A 14,369-nucleotide genomic window follows, 5' to 3' on the forward strand; every position below is an offset into this window, starting at 1 on the left:
AAGAATGTCCGCCTTTGAAGCCCGGAAGCCCGGCATTGACTGTTCTGTAGCTATGAAAGTTCTACACGGCACCTTCTGTTTCATCTGCATTGCAAATGTGTCGTGTAGTCACCTTCTTCAAGATCATAGCTAGATCTTCTGAAGAACTTGCTGCAGCTTCTCCATCAGCACTTACTGCTTTACCTTGTACTTTATGTTACGGAGATGGCTTCTTTCCTTAAACTTCATGAACCAACCTCTGTTAGCTTTCAGATTTTCTTCTGCAGCCTCCTTACCTCTCTCAGCCTTCAAAGAATTGAAGTGAGTTAGGGCCTTGCTTTGGATTCGATGTGGCTTAAGGAAATGTGGCTGCTCTTTGTCCAGACCACTCAAACATTCTCAAAATGTGGTTCTTTATCCAGATCATTCAAACATTCTCCGTATCAGGAAATAAGGCTGTTTTGCTTTCTTATCATTTTTTTTTTAAGAGATGGAGTCTCACTCTGTCACCCAGAACAGAATCCAGTGGTGTGACATAGCTCACTGCGGCCTCAAACTCCTGGGGCTCAAGCAATCCTCCTGCATCAGCCTCCTGAAGAGCTGGGACTACAGGCATGCACCACACACAGCTTGCTTTCTTATCATTAGTGTTCACTGGAGTGGCACTTGTTAATTTCCTTCAGTAACTTTTTCTTTGCATTCACAGCTTGGCTGTTTGGTGCAAGAGGCCTAGCGTTGGGCCCATCTCAGCTTTGAATGCCTGCCTCACTAAGCATAATCATTTCTAGCTTTAGATTTAAAATGAGAGACTCAACTCTTTCTTTCACTCAACACTTAGAAGCCACTGTACTGTAGGGTTACTGGCCTCATTTCAATATTGTTTCTCAGGGATTGGGGAGTCTGAGGAGAGGGAGAGAGATGGGGAACGGTCGGAACACACACAACATTTACCGATTAAGTTTGCCATCTTATATGGGCCCAGTTCATGGCTCCCCAAAACAATTACAATAGTGACATCAAAGACCACAGATCACCATAAAAGATACAGTAATAATGAAAAAGCTTGAAATGTTGGGAGAGTTACCAAAATGTGATGCAGGGACACAAAGTGCGCACAAGCTGTTGGAAACAACGCTGCCGACTGACTTGCCAGCGGCAGGGCTGCCGCAAACTGTAAAAATGCAGCCCCTGTGAAGCGCCACCAAGCCACACATGATGCGGTGGGACATGCCTGTGCATGGCTGGGGAAATAGTCACCCTTGTGGGTGTGCAGCTCTTCAGATGCTTTGCACTAGAATGCAGGCATAAAGTTCCTTAATGTAATTTTTATTTCCAAGCAACAATAATTTAAAAATCAGAGTGTCAGCAGGTGCTTCTAGGTTCTGTGCGGTGAGCCCCCAGGTCCTGGCGTGTAGGGCTCTGGATGTCTCTTTACACGGGATAGAAACACGGTCACGTGGGAATGCCAACATGACTTACTGCTTATTGAGCTGCGCAGGCTTTTCTGCTTTATCAATTATGCCTCCAGGAAGCTGTGAAAGAAAGCTTCATCCATCCCCCACAGGATTTGTCTCCGTATTTGTGACACATAATAAAATGTTAAGTACTCTTTACATACTCTCCTAACTCACGGCTGCTTGTCACTTGTGGTGGCTTGTCACTATGGTGGTTAATTTTTCCAGTGCGGTCCTCGTAGACTGTATTTCTTTTTTTTTGAGGGGGAGTCTTGCTCTGTTGCCCAGGCTGGAGTACAGTGGCATGATCTCAGCTCACTGCAACCTCCACCTTCCGGGTTCAAGCGATTCTCATGCCTTAGCCTCCCCAGTAGCTGGGATTACAGAAGCACACCACCATGCCCGGCTAAATTCTGTATTTTTAGTAGAGATGGGGTTTCATTATGTTGGCCACCATGTACAAAAATACAAAAATTAGCTGGGTGTGGTGGCAGGCACCTGTAATCCCAGCTACTCTGGAGGCTGAGGCACGAGAATTGCTTGAACTCCTGACCTCAGATGATCCATCTGCGTCGGCCTCCCAAAGTGCTGGGATTACTGAGCTACCACGCCCAGCCTAGACTGTATTTCTTCACAGGCTGCTGATAAAAGTACCCTGTATTCCCAATCGAGATGATTTCTGACAGCAAGTTAACAAAAGGCATCACCGTCTTACAATAGGAACTCAACACAGAACGTATGATGGAAAGCCATTTTATTTTTCCCTAAATTTTAAAATAGAAGACTTGAATGGAAAACATTTAGTACCATCATGTCACCCTGAATGCCAGCAATACCTCGACTTTTACACACGCAGGAAGCCTAGTAAAAGCCCCGTCAGTAGTACACATTTCTCTGTGGTCCTTCAACAGTTTTGCATGTACGAATTTTCTGCTATATTGCTTTAGCAAACAGCAACAACTTTTGTGTTTCCTCTATGATGCCTAAAATCCAGTCCTATATTAATATAGTTAGAAAAATAAAAGGCTTAAAAATTTCATAGTACGAGTTCATGGTGCTAATAACAGAATCTCCTTAGACATAAGATCATTTTAAGCCTCCTACATAACCACTTTCTGGTTTCATTTGAAATACTTAAGAATTAAAATCTAATAAGATTGTTAAATCAATGTACATGTCGATCATTTCTTTTCACTCGCCTTGGGAGTTAATTCCCACTGTCCACTGAATGAATATCTTTCAAATATTAGTAAGTATATTACAATATTTACAAGCATTCTTACACACTCTGACACTGACAGGGAGTTAAGCCATGGAGAGGGAAGCACAGGTTTCCCAATAGTGTGACTTTATGACGTACGGGACAAAAGGAACCGGTGCTCAGGCCTGGAGGGAGCTGAGAGGAGAGCAGGGATGATGGTTCAGAAATGCACACATGCTCTAAGACACATCAGACTCTAGCTGAGACCAGCCAGACATCTCTTTTGTTGTTGGATTAGAAGTAAAAGCTGAACAAGAAACCAGGACAAGGAAGGGAGAACTGGAAGCTATGCCTAAAGTCAGACTAGGCTAAGGATTTTAAAACCAAGCTCCACAAGTTCTTAGTGAATTACCCTATGGAAAATATCTAGCTTAGGTGACGTGTTGGGGGGATGGTACGAAGGGGGGTTAAATGTAAGACTTTGTTTTGGCAACAAAAAATGATCGTAATTGGATTTCTACAACTTTGTGCCATGTGCCCTTTCTGCAGATTGTTTCATATGAACGTACCCTCCCTGTGACCTCTTTAACGCACTTGGCAAACTCTGTTAATGCTGTTGAAGAATGGATGTTCTACGCTGTGGTAAGAGGTGACTGTAATGCCCAAATCATCCAATACAGTATCATAAAGTGAAGTGAAAAACATTTACTAGATGTTTGCTTTGTGAATGTGAATCAAAGTCTTATTTTGGGGGTGTAGTTTCTTATGTTTTAATAAAAACAGTAGTAATTATTTTAAAAAGCACATTCTCCTAGGTGCGTATTTATATACATATACAAATACTACTTCCTCCCCCTTGTGCCCTTCTGGGTAGTCATTTTAAAAACTCAAGCCTGGGGTCATCAAAGGGGGCAGATTTCTACTCCCACCTAACTGTCTGGAGTATAGAGTTCAGATAGGCTCTTAGGAAGTTTTATAAATGAGATTCACCCAGTACAATTCTTAAAGCTCTTAAACAGGAGTCTTTAAAATAATTTAAACACTTAAATTAAGTAATCAATGAGGGTTCTCTGGTGGCCCACTTTTACATGCAAATACAGACCAACTGTTAACATGCATTATTTTAGTCAACTGGTAAAGTTTATTTCATAAGTAATTTTAAGCCATTTACTAAACTGTAAATTTCAACCCATTAAAAACTACTACCAGAGCAGTTTTGAGGTATTGCTGTTAATTTAGTAGAGAAATGTTACTGTATTTGATGTGGTATGAAATGCAGCCGCCATGCCTTTCATGACACGGTGCTGTCCTGGTGCTGACTGCAGACATGTCCTACGGCTTTCTGGAAATTATTGTGCATGTGCAGTAACAGATTTTCCAAACTTTAATGGCAATTTGATTGGTCGGTCATTTGTAAGCATACCGGAATAATAAAGTATAGCCCATGGTATGAGTCAAACACACTGAGACATTTGAGGCATACAATGCTACCCTCCAGTCTACTTTCGTCAGAAACCCAACCTACTCAAATCATTTACAAGGAAAACTAGTGCAGAAAGCACCCCAAAAATGTTGCCTGTCGGCAGGTTACTTTTCTTCTAACTTTAAAAGAAGTAGATATTTTTTCTTTTAAAATTCATTTATAAAAATAAATTTGTTTTTGAGACCCTAGGTACCAAATTGTGGCTTAATTTACTCAAGATGGATGTACTATAAAGTGATGAAAAACGTAGCTGAAAACGCATGAGCTCCAGCTCATTTCTGCAGCGTGGCCAACAGCTGCCACTGTACACTGTCACAACCCTTCTCAGAGGTAACCAAAATATGCTCAACTTCTTCACAAACTTTTAGCCTCCCTTTGTCCTGAAACTCCCACAAAACTTCAATTCTTAGACCTCCATTATAAAACTATCAGTAACCATAATACATTCAAGATAGGGAGGAATGAAGACCTGTCATCCACTCAGGAGACACTGATCCAGGGCACGGGGACAACACGGCCACTCAGGGAAAACAGTCACCCTTGTGGGTGTACAGCTCTTCAGATGTTTTGCACTAGAATGCAGGCATAAAGTCCCTTATGTAATTTTTATCTCCAAGCAACAATAATTTAAAAATCAGTTGGAGAGTGTCAGCAGGTGCTTCTAGGTTCTGTGCGGTGAGCCCCCAAGTCCTGGAGTGTAGGGCTCTGGATCTCTCTGTACACGGGATAGAAACACGGTCACGTGGAAATGCCAATATGACTTACTGCTTAGGGCTGTGCTGACATCGGCGTCTCTGTTAGGCTGATTCTCACAGGAGAAGCTTTTCTGATTTTTTTGCCTTAGTCAGGAGATTATTCGAGGAACAGTAAAGAACTGAACTAAGGAAGTAATTACTGGCTCCCAAAGCCACACACACACAAAAGTAAGTTTCAAACTGTTGTCCTCACTCAGTGCAAACGAGCAATTGGCGGACCTGTCACATTTCATCAATTGATATGAACACAGCATTCAGTATGTGGAACAATGTGATGCAGCAAAAATCTGATCTAATGCAAATTCAAGCCCGTTAAATAAAACCACAGAAAGGGGAGCCAGCCCGGCTCAGTGTTCTCGCACACGGACGCTGACTCTAAGCACAAAAGCAGCTGAAAGGCACGAGGCTCAGATCTCACTGATCGTCCTCTCCGAAGGGCAGTACTCCGAGGGGCCTGGTGGGGACATATAGAAAGACTGCGTTTTCCTTTTCAATCGGGCCCGTTTGTTGGCCAACACCAGACTGCGCCGGCTTGAACTGATGATTTCCGAAATGAACTTCTTGCAGTCCACACACACCTCCATGGTGCTCCAGTCCTCCATCAACTCTTTGGGAAACTGGAGTTCCTCATCTGATTTGTCCATAGACTTAGATTTTGAGGAGAACCTGGGGTAAAAACAATAGAAAACCAAACAGAAGCCCAGCATTGTTACTTACAGATCTCCTGCAATAAGAAGAAAATATGTGTAAAAAAAAGTAAATTTGTTGTCAAAACATCATGGAATGGATGAGTGATTTAATTATATGTCCTTCTAAAAAAATTTCTTATTGGAGACAAGGCTAAAAAATATTACTTAGAAAAGAAAGTAGGAGGCCAGGTGTGGTGGCTCACACCTGTAATCCCAGCACTTTGGGAGGCCAAGGCAGGCGGATCACCTGAGGTCAAGAGTTTGAGGCCAGCCTGGCTAACATGGCGAAACCCAGTCTCTATTTAAAAAAAAAAAAAAAAAAAAAAAAAAAATTAGCTGGGCATGGTGGCAGGCCCCGTAATCCCCACTACTTGGGAGGCTGAGGCAGGAGAATCGCTTGAACCTGGGAGGTGGAGGTTGTAGTGAGCCAAGATGGCACCACTGCACTCCAGCCAGGGTGAGAAAAGCGAAACTGTCTCCAAAAAAAAAAAAAAAAAAAAAAAAAGAAAAAGAAAGAAAAGAAAAGAAAGAAAGAAAGACGAAAGCAGGAAACATGTCTTATAAGATAGGCGTTGCCCAGGCCGGGTGCAGTGGCTCATGCCTGTAATTCCAGCACTTTGGGAGGCCCAGGCAGGTGGATCACGAGGTCAGGAGATGGAGACCATCCTGGCTAACAGGGTGAAACCCCGTCTCTACTAAATATACAAAACAAAATTTGCCAGGCGAGGTGGCAGACGCCTGTAGTCTCAGCTACACAGGAGGCTGAGACAGGAGTATGGCGTGAACCCAGGAGGCGGGGCTTGCAGTCAGCCGAGATAGCACCATTGCACTCCAGCCTGGGTGACAGAGCGAGACTCCGTCTCAAAAAAAAAAAAAAAAAAAAAAGGCGCTGCCCAGACTATCGCACAATACAGTCAGGATGGCTAAAGGTGACCCCAAGAAATCAAAGGGCAAGATGCCTGCTTTGTGCAGACGTGCAGAGAAGAACGTTAAGAAAAGCCCAGAGGTCTCAGTCAATTTTGCAGACTTTTCCAAGTGCTCTGAAAGGTGGAAGACAACGTCTGGGAAAGAGAAGTCTAAATTTGATGAAATGGCAAAGGTGGATAAAGTACAGTACCATTGGGAAACGAAGGATTATGGACCAGCTAAGGGAGGCAAGAAGGAGGATCCTAATGCCCTGAAAAGGCCACCATCTGGATTCTTCCTGCTCTATTCGGAATTCCACCCCAAGATCAAATTCATACACTCCGGCATCTCTACTGGAGACGTGGCAAAAAAGCTGGGTGAGATGTGGAAGAACTTAAATGACAGTGAAAAGCAGCCTTACACCACTAAGGCGGCAAAGCTGAAGGAAAAGTGTGAGAAGGATGTTTCTGACTATAATTCGAAAGGAAAGTTTGATGGAGAAAAGCGTCCTGCTAAAGTTGCCCAGAAAAGGGTGGAAGAGGAAGATGACGATGAAGAAGATGAAAAGGAAGAAGAGGAGGAGGAGGAGGAGGATGAATAAAGAAACTGTTTATCTGAAAAAAAAAATACTAAAAACTCTTAACCACCTTTCTAGAATTCTTGGAAAACAGGGTATTCAACTGATTCCCAGTGAACATTAGCTAACAGTAGATGGCAGGTCAGACTATAGGAAATTCAAGTAAATTTCTCTTAATCCCATGACACATCCTAAAAAACTATCTTTTGACCAGTTTTCTCATCATTTATGTATTTATCAAACAAGCCTCTCCCTCCCCAACAATTCCCTGTATTTGGGCAATTATTTATTGGGATTCCAAGGAGATGGAGTTAACCAGACCAACATCATAACAAATGTTTCCAGGAATGTCTGAGATATCCAGGAATCATCTACCTATTTACTATTATTTTTTTTTTGAGACGGAGTCTCGCTCTGTCACCCAGGCTCTGTCACCCAGGCACGATCCCGGCTCACTGCAAGCTCCGCCTCCCAGGTTCACACCATTCTCCTGCCTCAGCCTCCTGAGTAGCTGGGACCACAGGTGCCCGCCACCACACCCGGCTAATTTTTTTGTATTTTTAGTAGAGATGGGGTTTCACCGTGTTAGCCAGGATGGCCTCGATCTCCTGACCTTGTGATCCACCCGCCTCGGCCTCCCAAAGTGCTGGGATTACAGGCATGAGCCACCGCGCCCGGCCTTATTTACTACTTTAACTAAACCAAACAGGATATAAACAGGGAGTCTATAGTAGGTTCAGAGTAAGTATGGAAATCTGCAGCAGCTGTTATGTGCACTGCCTTGAGTTCACTGTCAGTTCACACCCAGAGGTCTCAGAGGAGGGAGCCCAAGCACAGAGGCAGACGTTTCAGGCACAAGGTTCATGCTGGGCTCACAGCTTCCTCGCCTCGCTGTCCACAGAGCCATGACATGTGGTTGGTACATCAAAGCCCAGCCTCTTGGCCCTGCCAGCTTGAAGCTTGAGCTGGCCTACCTCCTTCCATCTTTCTTTTTTTTTTTTTTTTTTGAGACGGAGTCTCGCTCTGTCGCCCAGGCTGGAGTGCAGTGGCCGGATCTCAGCTCACTGCAAGCTCCGCCTCCCGGGTTTATGCCATTCTCCTGCCTCAGCCTCCCGAGTAGCTGGGACTACAGGCGCCCGCCACCTCGCCCAGCTAGTTTTTTGTATTTTTTAGTAGAGACGGGGTTTCACCATGTTAGCCAGGATGGTCTCGATCTCCTGACCTAGTGATCCGCCCGTCTCAGCCTCCCAAAGTGCTGGGATTACAGGCTTGAGCCACCACGCCCGGCCCCTTCCATCTTTCTTAAGGCCCAACACTGAACTTACCCTGCACTAAATGCAAAAGGACTGATACTCAGGTGATATTTTTTCTTTTAAATTATCCGCCTTTGGCATAAAACTTTATTTCTGCCTTTAGAATAATAATAAAGTCAGTCAAAGCTATGGCAGAACATTGTAAACAGGATTTAAACAGATTCCTTTCAAAACTATACAAGGAGGAAAGAAGGATGAGACTATTACATTCCAATTTCCAACTCCACTGAAAACAAGGTCAGTTTTAAAGATGACTCTTATAGGACACAGTAAAATAGTTTTTTCTAAAGTAGAAAAAAATATAAACTTATAAACTCTGTGATGAAAGTATCTTTCAAGTAGCTAGCCATTATTCCTTGAAAAGTTACCTTTGGGGAAGTTTTGGAGATTTGTGTGTAAAACTGTATTAAAACCAACCAACCGGCCGGAAGCGGTGGCTCAAGTCTGTAATCCCAGCACTTTGGGAGGCCGAGACGGGCGGATCACGAGGTCAGGAGATCGAGACCATCCTGGCTAACACCGTGAAACCCCGTCTCTACTAAAAATACAAAAAACTAGCCGGGCGAGGTGGCGGGCGCCTGCAGTCCCAGCTACTCGGGTGGCTGAGGCAGGAGAATGGCGTGAACCCGGGAGGCGGAGCTTGCAGTGAGCTGAGATCCGGCCACCGCACTCCAGCCTGGGCGACAGAGCGAGACTCCGTCTCAAAAAAAAAAAAAAAAAAACCAACCAACCGACCAACCAACCAACCAACCAACCAAAACCCTAACACCGCACCACAGTCCTCGAAAGGAGAACTCTTCTTTTGCAAAAGATGATTTGACAACCCAGGCCCCTTGCTCACCTGGCAATGCTCCGCAGTGGTCGATGATGAGCAGCGGAGGGTTTTTCTGACCTCATACTTTCGCCTCTTTGCAGAGCAGAAGGTCCCAATGAAAAGATAGGAAGAGTGGAGTATGGCTTGGAGGGCAGCCGCATCTGTTATCCCAAATAAAGCTGACAATGAGCAGTACTGTTAAATTCAGAGGAAGTCACTAAAACCAGCACAGGTATAAATGGACCAAGCTTAGCTTACCTTTTTGCAACACTGTGAGCACACCGGCCTGTACACAAAATCACAAATGTTACTTGGCGTGATACAGGGGATACAGCTGGGAGTCAGAGAAGCCTATGGCAGTACAGTTGTAAGTTTCTACAATAAACTGCAAAACTTTCCCTTCTATTAGAATTGACACACTGCAAATTGCCAAAAAGATAATCTACAGAACTTAACTCTTACACTGTCTCCTATAAAGGATCAACTTACATCTGTTTGGAATTTTCTTATTTGTCTATCCAGGGATCATATGATAATCACATCTTATTTTTTTCTGTTCAAACATGACAGATTATTAGAATGATCTTAGTTACGTAAAAGAAGTAACATACAGAGAAACATTTCTAGGTTCAATATCAAATAAATATTTGGCTCACTCTCTTGAGAAATCAGTAGTCCTAACCTACAAGGATACCACAATGTAACGTCGCAGAATGAGTCATTTCTAACTTTACTCCTGTGTAGAAAGATGGTGACATAAGGAAGGTAATTGGTATTTCTCTTACGACTGTTACATTTATCTTTTCATCAGTTACAAAATACCTTACCTCTTACAGAACTGACAGGTATAAGACCAAGTGAAGAAGGAAAACCTCCTGGTTCGGCAACAAAAGCAGAGCTAAAAAATACAAGTTTAAGAGGAAAAAAGAAACATTGCCAACAGCAAATTTCCTAATATCCACGTTTGAATATGATTTACATCTCTATTATGGGGGATGTGGAACAGACAAGAGGAGGAAGAGAATTCAGAAATGCTGTTTAAAACAGCTGGCTCTGTGATGCTGACAATGTGGCTCTGTATTTAATTAGAATTCTATTTCAAAAGATAATAAAAGGCCACAGCTCTTAAGTGTCTCCTCATCATGGAAGGAATCTGCAGAAGGTTCTGAAACCCTCCTCTGATTCTCAGATACATTTTCTTTCTTTTTTTTTGAGACAGAGTCTTGCTGTTTTGCCCAGGCTGGAGTGCAGTGATGCCATCTCGGCTCACTGCAAGCTCTGCCTCCCGGGTTCACACCATTCTCCTGCCTCAGCCTCCCGAGTAGCTGGGACTATAGGCGCCGCCACCTCACCCGGCTAGTTTTTTTGTATTTTTAGTAGAGACGGGATTTCACCGTGTTAGCCAGGATGGTCTCTCGATCTCCTGATCTCATGATCCACCCACCTCGGCCTCCCAAAGTGCCAGGATTATAGGTGTGAGCCACTGCGCTGGCCTTCTTAGATATATTTTCTTTACAGATCCTTTAAAAGCATAATGACTAAATGCTCACATGACTTTTTTTTTTTTGAGACGGAGTCTCACTATGTTGTCAGGCTGGAGTGCAGTGGTGTCTTGGCTGACTGCAACCTCCACCTCCTGGGTTCAAGTGATTCTCCTGCCTCAGTCTCCCGAGTAGGGACTACAGGCACACAGCACCACACCCAGCTAATTTTTGTATTTTTAGTAGAGACGGGGTTTCACCATGTTGGCCAGGATGGTCTTGATCTCCTGACCTCGTGATCTGCCCACCTCAGCCTCCCAAAGTGCTGGGATTACAGGCGTGAGCCACCATGCCCGGCCACACACATGGTTTTATGAAGACATATTGTTATTTGTTCTGGTTGCTTGAAAATCTTCCAGTTTTTATTTCTAAGGGAGAAACGAACATGCCCCCTCTTGTGAATGAGGCAGCACAGGTACAGTCTACTAGGACATGGACATCACACATCCCAAATCCCCTCCCAGTCTGTGCCAGCAGGTAACTCTCCCAGGAGACCATGCATGGGACTGGCCATTCTTTTACTCTTCTCATCAATCAACTTTAAACAGCACTACCTTTCCTTTTTTCAAGGCGGTGTAGATGTCTTTATACTGTTGATATTTTTCCAGCTCTGCCTTCACCAGGACCTGGCGAATATGCATCACTTCTTCCACAGTAAGAGCGAGGCATTCCACTGGGTAGCAGAATTCCTCCTGAAATTCAAAATGTCACATGAGTAAGAGATTCCTACCCCCTGTTCTGGAAGTGCAAAATTTCCCTTCAGATCAGACACCTGATTAGTAGCTTCAGAGAAGAAAAGAGGTTTCCCAATGACCACTGGGACAGAGCTGGCTCCCTCTGGGGACCACATCATTTCTAATTACCCTAAGACTAAAGATGGCAGAAAACATTTGGGGACCAAGTGATCTACTGAAATGTCCAATAAATGACAGTTCCTCACATTTGCTCAGGTATTTTGACTCAAGTAGCTCTATTCCATTAAGCAGGGCTGTACTGAAATATTTCAAGCAGGGCTTGAAATACTGAAAAAAAATTTTATTCTAAACCAATTTTGTGGTCAGTTTTCTTCTATGCTTATGAAAAAGACATTACTTAGTGTTGTGTTGTATATTATATACCAGTAGATAAAAAGCAAATCTACACTGGTCCTTTTTTTTTTTTTTACAACAGGGTCTCATTCTGTCACCCAGGCTGGAGGGCAGTGGCGCGATCGTGGGTCACTGCAGTCTTGACTTCCTGGGCTCAAGTGATCCTCTCACCTCAGCCTCCCAAGTATCTGGGACTACAGGTGCATGACACCATGCCCAGCTAATTTTTTTGTATTTTTGGCAGAGATGGGGTTTCACCATGTTGCCCAGGCTGGTCTTGAACTCCTGGGCTCAAGTGATCTGCCCACTTCGGCCTCCCAAAGTGCTGGGGTTACAGGGGTAAGCCACCACGCCCAGCCTGGCCCTGTTTTTAAAACTCGTTCGTGGTACCCAGAATAGCCAAAAGAAGGTGGTTAGTAATTTTTACTGACAAGCATTATTTAGTGATCAGTTACATCAGCACAACTTTACAAATCCTAATGGTACGAGTGGAACTGGAACACGAAACTACTGGAGCGTTTATACCCAAAAGGCAATCTCTCCAGGCTGCGCCACAGTTCTCTAGATTTGTTGTTACTTTCAACAACTGCTAAATGTAGAGTCAGCACTGGAAAGACTAGAGGAATGTAAAAGAATTTCGTAATAAATATTTATGTTGCCGGTCTTGTGTTAATGGTTTCCCTACAAGCAGCTGCGGAAGATGTTGATGTAACTGATCTCACTGAATAAGAGCCTCACACCCATCCGCTCCCCAGCCGGCCCCGCACTTGATTGGTGGATCTCAGAGAAAGACAGAACAGTCTTGTGCATTCGGACCCTGCCAGGCTGCAAGGGGCCATTGTGGTGCAGTGACACTGAAACTGAATGTTCTCAGCACAAACACATTATAATTCACTCCCACACACACACAGCATCGCTCACAGGCAGTCTGGAATCCAACACGCCAGTGAGAAAGCACATGACCATGAATGCAGTCAGTTTATGGAGTTTTAACAATCAGTTCTGTCTTTCAATCAGAGAAAAACAAAACTCAATCTAGGTTACAAACTTGTCAAACATTAGCATTTTACTTAAAAAAGTAGTCTGAAGAACTACTGCTTCTTACTAAAAATCAATACAAAACCATCTCTGTTCAAGTGAACTTAAGATTACATTTGCTTAAAAATGCTTTCAGAAAAATCCTGCAATTGAATTTTTAAGATGAGGAGCTTATTAGTATAAGAGAACAGGGGGGTGAGTTTATTCAGAAAGATTGTATCCTTTGCTCTAGGGTGCCTAAAATACTCATTTAAAAAATCAACGATCACAGTTTTCTCTTTCAACAGGAACTACTTTCAGAGATGACAGAATTAAATCAGCGTGCCTGCCTGATACCTACTCTGTTTTGCTCCACTCTCAGAAAAAGAGTAGTGTTAAGTGGGAACAATAAACTGAATTTTTGAGGGTTAGGCCATTAAAACTGTGTACTAAGTAAGTAGTGTTGGCTGAATACATCCAAATGATGGCATTTCTCAGCTTTTAATGTATTTCAGAAGTTTTGCTATTATTTTTATTCATTGGTGATCAGTATGAGTAGGGTATACCTTCTGATGGCTAACTACATGACAAAATGGCTATGCTGCAACAAAATAATGTGGGAATCTAGCACATAACCAGGTAAACACTACTAGATTTATTATGTAGCAAATAACCAGATAGCCAGATTTGTTATTGTGTGTGCTAGGAAGGCAGCAAATGGTACCAGCTTAACTGACTTTATAACATGGATAATTGGGCTGTAAACCCTTCAGGCAGATGGACTTTTTTTCATTTGTAGGGATACGCCAGCATGGCGCAACCAACTAGGCAGCTTGCACCTCCCTCTCTTCAGTCTTGAGTCACAAAAGGGCTCAGTAAAGCACACTTTCAACTCACTGACCCACATGAAAATCCAGTACTTCACGGTATGTAATTGTTTTTGTTTTGTTTTGAGACAAGGTCTCGCTCTGTCACCCAGGCTGGAGTACAGTGGCATGATCTTGGCTCACCGCAACCTCTGCCTACCGGGGTCAAGTGACTCTCGTGCCTCAGCCTCCTGAGTAGCTGGGATTAAGGTGTCCACCACCACACCTGGCCATGTTGGCCAGGCTGGTCTCGAGCTCCTGTCCTCAAGTGATCCACCAGCCTCAGTCTCCCAAAGTGCTGGGATCACAGGTGTGAGCAACCGTGCCCGGCCATCATGATATAATTTAAAAATAGTAGATTTGTGTTTGTTTTTTTGTTCTTTTTAAAAAAATTCCAAGTAGACTACCCTTTAGTGAAATAATTTCCATCTGGTCAAATGCTAATGTTTTAATCTTGGAGCCTTCCCAAGGACAACAAAACTTTAATGCAACATAAAAGAAAATGATTAATAGTTACTAAAATAGTTTTATTTTTTTCAGTTTACAAAAATATTAATTTGACATCTCCAAAGCCAAATTAAACTTCCACAGACCTCGCAGAGCTACTAGCACTCTGGAGTGTGGAAGCCACTTAAGGCCCCAGCGAGAGCGGGAGCCCTTCCCCACCACGGCACTGCCTGTGGCTC

At 43.5% G+C, this 14,369-nt stretch overlaps 2 protein-coding genes and 1 pseudogene across 4 annotated transcripts in view; 2 read left to right on the forward strand and 1 right to left on the reverse strand.

Moving 5' to 3' along the window:
• The window catches only part of PRELID3A (PRELI domain containing 3A), a 40,238-nt gene extending 36,876 nt beyond the window's left edge, over positions 1-3,362 (forward strand). Inside the window, exon 6 of the mRNA XM_030925983.1 lies at positions 3,184-3,362. Coding sequence (XP_030781843.1) covers positions 3,184-3,327 — 144 coding nt within the window. The 3' untranslated portion in view covers positions 3,328-3,362. The remainder of the gene's footprint in view (positions 1-3,183) is intronic.
• SPIRE1 (spire type actin nucleation factor 1) overlaps positions 2,173-14,369 on the reverse strand; it is a 190,787-nt gene continuing 178,590 nt past the window's right edge. For all 3 annotated transcript variants that reach the window (XM_010375678.2, XM_010375650.2, XM_030925978.1), the window contains 5 exons: positions 11,267-11,404; positions 9,999-10,069; positions 9,430-9,457; positions 9,199-9,332; positions 2,173-5,538 (listed from right to left, as the gene is read on the reverse strand). In XM_010375678.2, coding sequence (XP_010373980.2) covers positions 5,280-5,538; positions 9,199-9,332; positions 9,430-9,457; positions 9,999-10,069; positions 11,267-11,404 — 630 coding nt within the window. In that variant the 3' untranslated portion in view covers positions 2,173-5,279. The remainder of the gene's footprint in view (positions 5,539-9,198; positions 9,333-9,429; positions 9,458-9,998; positions 10,070-11,266; positions 11,405-14,369) is intronic.
• On the forward strand, positions 6,481-7,285 carry LOC104671978 (annotated as a pseudogene).

This window comes from Rhinopithecus roxellana, chromosome 21 (genome assembly GCF_007565055.1).
Source record: "Rhinopithecus roxellana isolate Shanxi Qingling chromosome 21, ASM756505v1, whole genome shotgun sequence".
In the NCBI taxonomy this organism is placed as follows: domain Eukaryota; kingdom Metazoa; phylum Chordata; class Mammalia; order Primates; family Cercopithecidae; genus Rhinopithecus; species Rhinopithecus roxellana.